Source organism: Fukomys damarensis, unplaced genomic scaffold, assembly GCF_012274545.1.
Source record: "Fukomys damarensis isolate Sample0158 unplaced genomic scaffold, DMR_v1.0_HiC HiC_scaffold_23, whole genome shotgun sequence".
Taxonomy (NCBI): domain Eukaryota; kingdom Metazoa; phylum Chordata; class Mammalia; order Rodentia; family Bathyergidae; genus Fukomys; species Fukomys damarensis.
The window spans coordinates 9,951,419-9,963,064 of NW_022900935.1; the positions used below are offsets into that span (position 1 = coordinate 9,951,419).

At 37.8% G+C, this 11,646-nt stretch overlaps 1 protein-coding gene across 4 annotated transcripts in view; it reads left to right on the forward strand.

The window, feature by feature from the left end:
- The window catches only part of Hnrnpr (heterogeneous nuclear ribonucleoprotein R), a 33,654-nt gene extending 22,500 nt beyond the window's left edge, over window positions 1-11,154 (forward strand). For 3 of the 4 annotated variants that reach the window (XM_010625987.3, XM_033767571.1, XM_010625989.3), the window contains 4 exons: window positions 2,590-2,804; window positions 7,384-7,533; window positions 9,739-9,860; window positions 9,986-11,154. In XM_010625987.3, coding sequence (XP_010624289.1) covers window positions 2,590-2,804; window positions 7,384-7,533; window positions 9,739-9,860; window positions 9,986-10,598 — 1,100 coding nt within the window. In that variant the 3' untranslated portion in view covers window positions 10,599-11,154. The remainder of the gene's footprint in view (window positions 1-2,589; window positions 2,805-7,383; window positions 7,534-9,738; window positions 9,861-9,985) is intronic. The other variant, XM_010625988.3, reaches the window with a different exon arrangement.
- Window positions 11,155-11,646: the final 492 nt, after the last annotated feature.

An 11,646-nucleotide genomic window follows, 5' to 3' on the forward strand; every position in this document is an offset into this window, starting at 1 on the left:
CTCTTATTTTTTTGTGTGGGTCTTGCTGTGCTGTTCAGGCTGGCCATGAATTTGGTAATCTTCCTGCTTCAGCCTCCTTAGTACCTGGGATTATAAGCATTTGCCACTATGTTTGCCCATTCAGTTTTTTATATGTCTTGTCTAAGGCTAGATTTGATTTATTAAATGCTGTCTCCTACTGCAAAAATAACATTCCTTTACATTTTTGACATCCAGACATAATGATCTATCCCTTGCCCTAAAGCTTTCATTGATCGTTCTTCTGGTTTCAGCTTTTCTTTAGTCTGAAGATTGCTTCATATTCTTCTTCTGCCCTAAATTGACTTATTCTTAGTACCTTTAACATGTGGATGACCCATCCAAGGCCCTAGATATCTGGTTCTCTGACCATCTTATTTGTAGTCCTTTACTTCTACTCTGCCATCTCCAGATCACATTCTGGATCTGGACACCAGAAATTCTGCCCATCTACACTCTTGATTTTTCTATCATCCCGATTTGTAACTGCCTCTGCCCATTATAATTGTGTTTGTCAGATATCCCACTGGAGCAGTTTTTTGACCATATCACTTTTTATTTGCCAGCTTCTTCCTGGCTTCATGTCCGTTTTCTCATTCCTTCAGATGTTTGTTAAAGTGCTTGTTCAGTGCTGGCATTGTGCTACGTACTGGGATATGGTGGACCATAAGAGACCTATTCTCTGCTCTCAGAGTCGACATTCTAGGGAAAGAATTAAGACCCCAAAAATAAATATGTACACATTGTGGTAAACTCTGTGAAGGAAGAAATGCAGAATAGAGAATAGCTACTATCCTTGTTTCTATGGTTATAGAAAGTTTTTCTGATAAGGCATCATTTCAAGTAAGACTTGAAGAATGGAGAGGATATATTACACAAAGAGCAGAGAGAAGTGCATCCCAAGAGAGCAACAGGTGCCAAGTTTCCAGGGAAAAAATAACTATATATTAAGGTAACAGAGCTGGGCGTGGTGGTGCATGCCTGTAATACCAGCCCTTGGGACGCTGAGGGCAGGGGGATTTCTGTGAATTTGAGACCAGTCTGGGCTACGTAGTGAGTGCCAGATCAGTCTCAACTACATAGTGAGACCCTGTCTCAAAAAAAACCCACCCCCCCAAAAAAAATAAATAACAGAAGAGTGTTGTTGCTAAAGGTAAAATCAGGGGCCAGGGATTTAGCTCAGTGGTTCCTCTGCCTGCCTCCAAGCACAAGAACCCGAGTTTGATCCCCAGTACCAAAAAAAAAGAGTTAAAATCAGGAGAATTATGTGAAGTAGAGAGGGCCTTTCTAGATCATGTAGGAAGTTAGGGTTATTTTATATAGTAATAAAAAAGTATTTGAAGGTCTTAAGGAATGTTATCTGTTTCACAGTTACAGAATATTATTCCTATGGAATTGTAGATGAGGTCTTGGGAGTGCGGTCAAGGGTGGAAGTTGATCCATTAGGTGAGGCTGTCATAGAGTAGATCAGATGGATGACTGGACTAGACTAGGGCAATGGAAGGGGAATAGCAGGGGAAGTGGAACGAAGTAATTGAGTTTGGAACTGTATAGGAAAGATGAAGTAAAGGAAAAAAATCAAGACTGTCTCATCAATTTCTTAAGAATATGGTAGTGGCATTATTAGATAGGGAAGACAGATTTTGGGCATAGTGGTGCTGTTTGGGACGTGTTAAATTTATCTGAGACAGTAGGGCATGTTAAGCAATTAAGACGCTTGTAAACTTACAGAAGTCTGGGCTAGAAATAAAATCAAAGCATTTATAAAGCATTTATGGCTGAGCATGGTGGCATGTGCCTATAATCCTGGCACTTGAGAGGCTGAGGTAGGAGAGTTGCCATGAGTTTGAGGCCAGCCTGGGCTACATAGTGAGTTTCAGGGCTAGCCTGAATTACATACAAAAAAAAAAAAAAAAAGATAGTATTTAAAACTAGGGCTCGGGCTGGAGATGTAGACTAGGAGAAGAGTGTTTGCGTAGCCTGTGAGAAACCCTGTATCTCAGCATCACAAAAAACAAACCAAAATATCTAGTAACTTTTAAGGTAGATTTAAAGAAGGAAGGTTATTTTGGCCTTGATTAGATGTTGAAAGTTAGTTCTTTGAGTTTTGTTAATAATAGTTTAGTTTTGAAGGTCTTTAATAGTGTGCCTACAAAAAAGTTGCCCAGCATAGTAGTGCATGTCTGTAATCCCAGCACTTGGGAGGCTGAGGCTGGAAAGTTGCCATGAGTTCAAGGCCAACCTGGGCTTCGTAAGTGAATTTAAGGCCAGCCTGAGTTACCCAAAAATTTATGAGGTCATGTTATATGAAACACTTAAAACATTGTAGGATGCTAAGTGACAAAATATAGTTGTTGGGAGTAATGTACCTTTAGGACCCTAAAATTAATTGGGAACATATAATATTGTCCCAGATCTCATATCTAATTATATTGATCTAATTGTCTACTAAGTAATTAGTGACTCATTTTGAGGCTTTTTCAGTTATTTTTGATTATTGGCAAATGGATTTAGGTCTGCCTGATCACTAGATGTGTGGTGGATGCTTTTGGCTTATATATCTGGCTGTTGGTTTAACAGAGGGTTTGGTGGACGTTATTCTCTATCATCAACCCGATGACAAAAAGAAGAATCGGGGGTTCTGCTTCCTTGAATATGAGGATCACAAGTCAGCAGCACAAGCCAGACGTCGGCTGATGAGTGGAAAAGTAAAAGTATGGGGAAATGTAGTTACAGTTGAATGGGCTGACCCTGTGGAAGAACCTGATCCAGAAGTCATGGCTAAGGTAAATGCAGTTGCTTGGATTGGGGGTAGTTTATCATTTCTTTTTCTTTTTTTTTCTTTCTTTCTGTTTTTGGTACCGGAGATGGAACTCAGGACCTTGTGCTTGCAAGGTAGGCATGGTGCCACTGAGCTAAATCCCTGACCCTGTCATTTCAATTTTATACCCAAAGCTCAAACTTTTCCATGTTTATAATAAATTCCAGTTGTGTTTTATAAGGAGCTGATTTAACACTGAATCAGTAGTGCATCTTAGTGTCCAGATATTAACCCTCTATTGACCGTCTCCTTTCCTGCATAGTAAATGTGCCAATGGTACAGAAATTAATCCTTTCAATTAAGTATTTCATAATACCGTGTATTTGCTTAGTGCAGGGCACCTTAAGGGATATAGAGGTTATAAAAAGGAACCTTCATTGACCACACTATGACTTTTATTTATTACATGTTCATGAGTTATATATTTTTAGATTTAGAGCTAATTTTTTTTAAAGTTTTTTTCTTTTTCAACTTCCCTTAGAGTATTGTTCCCATTTAGAAAGGCAAAGGATTGTCATGTCTGTAGTGTTTGCTCTTACTTGGTAATGGCATAATATGCATATCAGGTCCTATTAGAGGGCCTTTGTTCCCTCCTAAGTCCTTTCCTTTCGTGATCAGGAAATTTGGTAAGAGGTGGTACCATGTGTCCTGGTTCTTAGGCTTTCCTTTAGGTGTCTCCTGGATTTGAAGGAACACGTCAGAGTTTCATCTCTGCTGCTTGGAGTAAATTTATGAGTAGTTTGCTGTGTCTCTTCCCTTCTCAAAAAGGCTATCGCTCTATGGATGGCCATAAGTTACTGATTAGGTTCTTCATGGCTGAAATTTCTTTTGGGGACAAGGTCTCATATGTAGTGAGCCCAGGCTGTTCTTGAACTCAAAGTGATCCTCCTGCCTCATCCTCCTGAGTGCTGAGATAACAGTTGTTCACCACTGTATCCAGCAATGAAAATTCTTTTCTTCAAGCTTTTTATTCAAGCTTTTGAGGAGGCACATCATCACTGTGACTAGTTTGGAGAACTTTGGTTTATACGGTGCTAGTATGGTGTAAAGGCTTTGTAGGTAAAGGCATCTTTGCATTAAACAAGATCCATTGGGAATGAATCAGAGAGGCTCAGTAATGCTGCTTATTATCTTTTATGTTGTGTTCCTTGAGTCGATGTGTATCTAAGAAAAGGACTGGAAATCTAGCCCTGTTTTTTTCTTTTTTATTAAGTTGATTTTAATTCCAGTTATTTCTTCTTATAATACAATTACAGCTTTGGGCAAACTACTAAACCTTGGTATCATTTGTTTTATTGGTGTGGATAAATCTCTAAGATCCATTAGAACTTTGAATCTCTCTGTAGAAACAAAGTGTAACCTGTGTGACTTTTTCTATAAGATCATCTAAAAATGTCGTTGTAGATATAGTGTACATTATATGGGAGGAAGGATGTTCTCTGAAAACCTGAAGTATAACATGCTAGTCATTTGCTTTTCAACCACTTTTAACATACCCTAGTAATCTTTCCAGGTAGAAGTTAATCCTAATCTTTTTTTTTTTTTAATCAGAAAATCTTAAGGTTTTATTTTTGTAACTTTTTTCCTGAATCAGCAACAAGTTTCAGGATGCAGAGTTCTAGAAACTTTGTTGAATAATATTGATTCCTTTCTTTTTGGTTATGGGGATCGAACTTGGGATCTTGTGCTTGCAAGGCACGTGGCAGAACCACTGAGCTAAATCCCCTGCCCTCCTTTCTTGTTTTTTTAATTGAGAAAAATATTGTCCATTAGAGTAAAGCTGTTCAATCAGTGTTAAAATTCATTGAAGATTCTTTGTCAAGTTGGGTCATTTTTATCTTTCGGTGCCAGGATCTTTTGCATGTTAAGTATATGATCTTAATTTCTGAAATAGCCGCAACCTTCCTACTGAACCTTTTCAGCACAATTCCAATAAGTAATTTTTATATAGCACATAATAGTTTCTTCACAGAAAGAGAAAAAGGTCCATGTTTAGTTGAAGAAAAGGTTTGGGGTGTGGTACAGTGGTGGTGGAGCATTTACCTGGCATGAGTGAGGCCCTAGGTTTGATCCCTAGCACCACAGAAAAATTAAATTATAAAAAAGGTGAATAAGCTGGGGGCAGAGCTAGGCCTCAGTCTGGCAACATTGAGAAAAGTAAAGAGAGGAAGGGTAGAGGTGATCCTTTCTTATTCATCAAGCCCCTTATCTGAAGCAAGTTTGTTCAGTGGGTGTGTTAATTTTTTGCTTGAATGATTGATGTATTTCCTTAGTTCAGAAATTATATAGAAAGGTATAGAAGAAGTCCTACTTCCACCCTAACCCACCATGTCTGCCCTGTCCCTCTTCTCCACCTTGAGGCATCCAGTTTCAGTAGTCTCCAGTTTATTGCTTCCTTAGGCAGATTCTGGCAAATGAATATACATTCTTATTTTGCTTATATCCAGTGTGAATGGCTGCTGGTAGTCTCCTTTATTCATTGGTCTTAATTTGCTTTATTCATTAGTTTCTTTCATCAGCCCTAGGAAAATACTTCATTATTATATGTACCATTAAAAAAATTAAAGATGCTGGCAGTTAAACTGTGAGGCAGTGGTTGCTTATCCCATTGACAGTTGTGTCTCTGTTTTAGGCTGGGGATTTAGCTCAGTGGTTCCACTGCCTGCTTTGCAAGTGCAAGGACCTGAGGTTCATCCCCAGTACCAAAAAAAAAACCAAAAACCAAACGGTTATAGCTCTGTTTTGGAGCTATAAATAATGAGGAAACCTTACCAAGAGATCCTGGAAATCTTTATATTACCTCATAGTATTCTTTCTCATTTTTATGGCTACATAATGCTCCATTCCATAAATAAACAATATTATATTTGGCCTGCTGGATATTGAGTTATTTTAAATTTCTGTTAATTTTATAATATTCTGAATAAATTTTTATGTCCGTTGATACAAATACAAATATATCTTTAAGATAGATTCTTAGGGGTAGAATTGTAGGCAAAAGGAGATGTTCGTCGTCCCTGACAAAATAGAATATAGTCAAACTTTTTTGATTTTTGTCAATCTGACAACAAATGATTGTCATTATTGTTAATGACTTGCTTCTCATTATAGATGAATTTGAGCTTTCACTGTGTTTCTTTGTATGAACCATGTGTTCTCAAATTTGACTCAAACTTGAATTCTTTCCCCGGCCTCCCAGAGTGCTGGAATTATAGGCCTGTGCAACCACACTGGCTAACTTCATCTATTTTTCTGTTAAGTTGTTGAATTTTTAATTTTCTGGTGCTCTGATATAAAGGAAAAGTAATCTCTTTGTAATACTTGTTTCCACTTTTAAAAAAATATTTGTCATTTGTCTTGACTTTGCATATGGTACTTTTTGCCATGTAAAAGCTGTTTATTTTTTTCTATTTTTTATTTTTTTTTGGTACCAGGGATTGAATTTAGGACTTCACGCTTGCCAAGCAGACACTGTGCTGCCGAGCTAAATCCCCAGCCCGAAAGTGTTTATTTTTAGTAGTTGAATGTATCACTCTTAAATGCTTTCTAGGTTTTAAGTCACAAGACCATTTTACTCCAGTGTTATATAAAAGAATCTGTCTTTGTTTTATTCTGATACTGTCACATCCCTCTGTTCCTTAGGCCTTTTTTTTTTTTTCTTTTTTGGTACTGGGGATTGAACTCAGGACCTTGCACTTGTGAGGCAGGCGGTGGCACCACTGAGCTAAATCCCCAGCCCTCCTTAGACTTTTGATCTAGTTGGTGTTTATCTTGATATATATATAGTGTGAGGTTTGGACCAACTTTTACTTTTTTTTTTGGTACCGGGGATTGAGCTCGGGCTCTTGCACTTGCAGGGCATGTGGCAGAACCACTGAGCCACATCCCCAGCTCCCTCTGTGTCCTCTCCAAACCTCCTCCCTCCCCTACTCTCCCCTCCCCTCTTTCTTTCTGTTTCTCAATCTCAGGACCTTGTGCTTGTGACACAGATGTGGTGACACTGAGCTAAATCCCCAGCTCTAGCCTATACCTTTTTTTAAAAAATTATGTTGAGTCAGAGTTTTGCTAAGTTGCACAGGCTAGGCTTGAACTTGTGATCCTCCTCCCACAGCTTCTCAAAATGCTCAGAGGTCACAGGTGTGTAGTACCATGCCCTGCTAACACTATGCTTACTAATGATTTTAAGTGTTATGGTTTGTCATTGTCTAGATTATGCTTTTTTTCTTTCCTGGCTGTTCTTACTTATTTTTTCATATGAACTTTAAAAAATGTCCAGTTCTAGGGGAGAAAACATAATCCCGCTTTTTTCTTTTCTGATACCAGGGATCAAACTTAGGACCTTGCGCTTGGTGCTACTGAACTAAATCCCCAGGTCTAGGGGAGAAAACAGAAACTCATTTTGAGGGGAGAGCTATGTTAATTTTGTTTAGTAATAAATGTGGTGGCTTGTTGAAGGTTCTATTCACATTAAGTGCTTTCTTTAAATGACACCAGAGGAACCAACAATTTATATAAGATTTTTTTTCTTTATTTATTCCTGTTAGGTGAAAGTTTTATTTGTAAGAAACTTGGCTACTACCGTTACAGAAGAAATATTGGAAAAGTCATTTTCTGAATTTGGAAAACTAGAAAGAGTAAAGAAGTTGAAAGATTATGCATTTGTTCATTTTGAAGACAGAGGAGCTGCTGTTAAGGTAAGACATTTTGAATTTATTTCTACTTGGTATTTGAATTTTGGCTGTTGAAACTAGCTAAATAGAAAGTGACTTTAAAAACTGAAAGGGTTTTGGCTAACTTTTTTTTTTCTTGAAGTGTGCTGGGGTATGAATTTAGGGCTTCGTGCATGTTAGGCAAGCACTGAACCAACCACTGAGCTATATTGGTTTTCTTTTAATAATTTTTATATAGTGCTAGTAATACATATAATAGGTAAAACTCCAAAGCTGGATTTTTTTTACTGAGTTTGTTGGTGGAGTGGGAGGTACTGGGGATTGAACGCAGGGGCACCACTGAACCTAACCCCTGGCCCACTTACTTTGAATTTTTTTTTTTTCTGCCCAGGCCATGGCTTTAAAACATCTTATAATTTGAATTGTGTAGATGTGTTTTTGTTTACTTTTCTGGAGTGGGTGTCAGGCTCAGGACCTCAGTTGTGCTAGGCAAGTGCTCTACCACTGAGCTATGCCCCAGGCACTAGTATAAAATTAATTGGTTTGCTCATTGATGCAATCTGATGAGGAAACATTGCATATAAAATTCATAGCTTTTATAGAATTTATGCTTGGTTTCTGAGATTTTCAGTGATATAGGACACAGATAACTAATAAATTTATAAAATACTTGCTAAATATTCCTTTTGATTCAGTTAGTATTAAATGATTGGTTCACATAATTGAAAATTTTTACAAGAACTGGTAGGACAGTTTGTGAAAGAAGGAACCAGGACTCACCTTTGAAGTTGGTCAGGGGAGAGTAGATCATCCTGATTCTTTTGTTTATAGTAGAAAGCATTTGTTTTGTTTTGGTTTGTATGTATGTTTTTTCTTTCTTTCTTTCTTTTTGGTTTTTTGAGACAGGGTCTCACTATGTAGACTGACCTGGAACTCACTATGTAGCCCAGGCTGGTCTTGAACTCATAGGATCCTCTTGCCTCTGCCTCCCGAGTGCTGGGATTACAGGCGTGCACCACCATGCCCGGCTGGTGTGTATGTATTTCAAGCTGAGGATTGAAGTAAGGCATGGTAGGCAGATGCTTTACTACTGAGCTCCAGTTAGGTCCTGACTTACGAACATTTGAATTGCAAACTTTCACAGATATGAAGGACCTTACATTTAGTTTTTCTATGTTTTACATTGTATATTTGTGTCAAAGGTGTATAAGACTTCATTTTGTTGGATTTGTGAACAAATCCAACTTATGAACATTCTTCAGAACAGGACTTCTTTGTAAGTTGGGAACTCACTGTGCATTCCCAGCCCCTACCCAGGAAGCTTTTGTAGACTTTTTTAGTTGTTTTAAGCTGAAACAGCTCAAAACTGGGGTAATAAAAGAAGGGGGGAAATTAAAATAACAAAAGAAAACTAATATTTACCTAGATACTAATAAATCACTGAACATTATTTTATTTTAGTGTGTTTGCCTGGGAAGTGGGGAAAAGGCTGTACTGTAGGGAAGAAATGTATGTGAGAAGGCAGTATTTTGTGACTGAGTACTTGGGCCTTGAAGTGTGACAGTAGTGGGTGTGGGATAAAGCAGTGTGAATCAAGAACTAAAACACATGGTGGTTGCGGGTGTGTGTAGCTTCCTTCAGCTTCTCAGGTCTTTGTGCTTTTAACTGTTCAGGAAGCGTATGCACCAGTGGAAACCTCTGAAGAAACCTAGCTTTTTTTTTTGACAATATCTTGTTGATTCACCGATAAGCTTATTCAGTAACCTCATTTAATTTCAGGTCCTTAAAATTTTTTGCATAAGAATAGTATAAGACCTATATGTTGAATACCACATTCATTTAAATCCCAGAAAGCTAATTTTTGTCCAGTTTGTATCAATACTGACATTTTCCCCTGGTACGTAGAGCATTAGGTGGCTCTTTTACCTTTTAAAATATACTACAAGGGTATCATAGTAATCAGTTCTCATTGTAATTTATATATGGAACAATAAGGTAGAAGGAAAGGAGTATACTTCTTTAAGATTTTTCTGGCAAGAATAGTCTTTCAAGTAAAATCGTGAAATTGTTTATTGAGTATATTAAATTACATATTTATGTTATGTTTTTTTTTTTGGTACCAGGGATACCTTGCAAAGCAGGCTGCAGCACCACTGAGCTAAACCCCCGGCCCTTTATGTTATGTTTTAAAACACTTTTTTATAAAATAATTTTTCTCATTTTGTTTAGGCAATGGATGAAATGAATGGAAAAGAAATAGAAGGGGAAGAAATTGAAATAGTCTTAGCTAAGCCACCAGATAAGAAAAGGAAAGAGCGCCAAGCTGCTAGACAGGCCTCCAGAAGTACTGCGTGAGTATTTTAGTCTTTGAACAAGGAATAACTTGGTAACAGAGATCAGGTTAATAGTACAAAATTAGAAGAGTCTTGAAGTAAGCTGACTTGGTTTTTCTTTTCTCCTTTCCCTCCATTACTAGGTATGAAGATTATTACTATCACCCTCCTCCTCGCATGCCTCCTCCAATCAGAGGTCGAGGTCGTGGTGGAGGTAGAGGTGGATATGGCTACCCTCCAGATTACTATGGCTATGAAGATTACTATGATGATTACTATGGTTATGATTATCATGACTATCGTGGAGGCTATGAAGATCCCTACTACGGCTATGATGATGGCTATGCAGTAAGAGGAAGAGGAGGAGGAAGGGGAGGGCGAGGTGCTCCACCACCACCAAGGGGGCGGGGAGCACCACCTCCAAGAGGTAGAGCTGGCTATTCACAGAGGGGGGCACCTTTGGGACCGCCAAGAGGCTCTAGGGGTGGCAGAGGGGGTCCTGCACAACAGCAGAGAGGCCGTGGTTCCCGTGGAGCTCGGGGCAATCGTGGGGGCAATGTAGGAGGCAAGAGAAAGGCAGATGGGTACAACCAACCTGATTCCAAGCGTCGTCAGACCAACAACCAACAGAACTGGGGTTCCCAACCCATCGCTCAGCAACCGCTTCAGCAAGGTGGTGACTATTCTGGTAACTATGGTTACAATAATGACAACCAGGAATTTTATCAGGATACTTATGGGCAACAGTGGAAATAGACAAGTGAGGGCTTGAAAATGATACTGTCAAGATATGATTGGCTCTAGATCTACATTCTTCAAAAAAAAAAAAAATTGGCTTAACTGTTTCATCTTTAGCAGTTTGCTGCCATTTGTATTGGGCTGAAGAAATCACTATTATGTATATACTCAAGTCTTTTTATTTTTCTTTTCATAAATGCTCTTGGACATTATTGGGCTTGCAGAGTTCCCTTATTCTGGGGGTTACAATGCTTTTATCGTTTCAGGCTTCATTTTAGCTTCAGAACAAGTTGTTAAATCATGATTTTGCAGAACCTTTGGTTTGGACAGCTTCATTTTTTTTGGATTTGGAATAGACTACATAGGAGTATGAAGTATGCTGTAAATAAAAATACAAGCTAGTGCTTTGTCTTAGTAGTTTTAAGAAATTAAAGCAAACAAATTTAAGTTTTCTTGTATTGAAAATAACCTATGATTGTATGTTTTGCATTCCTAGAAGTAGGTTAACTGTGTTTTTAAATTGTTATAACTTCACACCTTTTTGAAATCTGCCCTACAAATTTGTTTGGCTTAAACGTCAAAGCCGTGACAATTTGTTCTTTGATGTGATTGTATTTCCAATTTCTTGTTCATGTAAGATTTCAATAAAACTCAAAAATCTATTCAAAACATTACCTATTTCAAATTCAATTGTGTCCTAAAACATTATTTTATTCGTAATCCTTGCAAGGAATATTGTTTTCAAAGTATAACTGCCTATGTGAGTGATCAAATTCATGCAAAATTTCTTGTCTATTCCAACATGTACTGTGGATATCAAGAATTAGTCTAAATTCAAGTATTTATTCCAAATAGTACTTCATTGATTGGTGTTCTCTCATAATCTCTTCTAATTTTGAAATTTTATTCTTTATTTAAAAAACAGCTTCAAGAGTTTTTGAACATTTTTTTTGCAGACATTGGATAATTTGCATTAAAACAAATAAAATGGGTCTTGGGAAGCAGACTGCAATTTATTTTGACCCACATTCTTTCTCTCAAGGCTAATTTGTGGCTGAAGACCTTA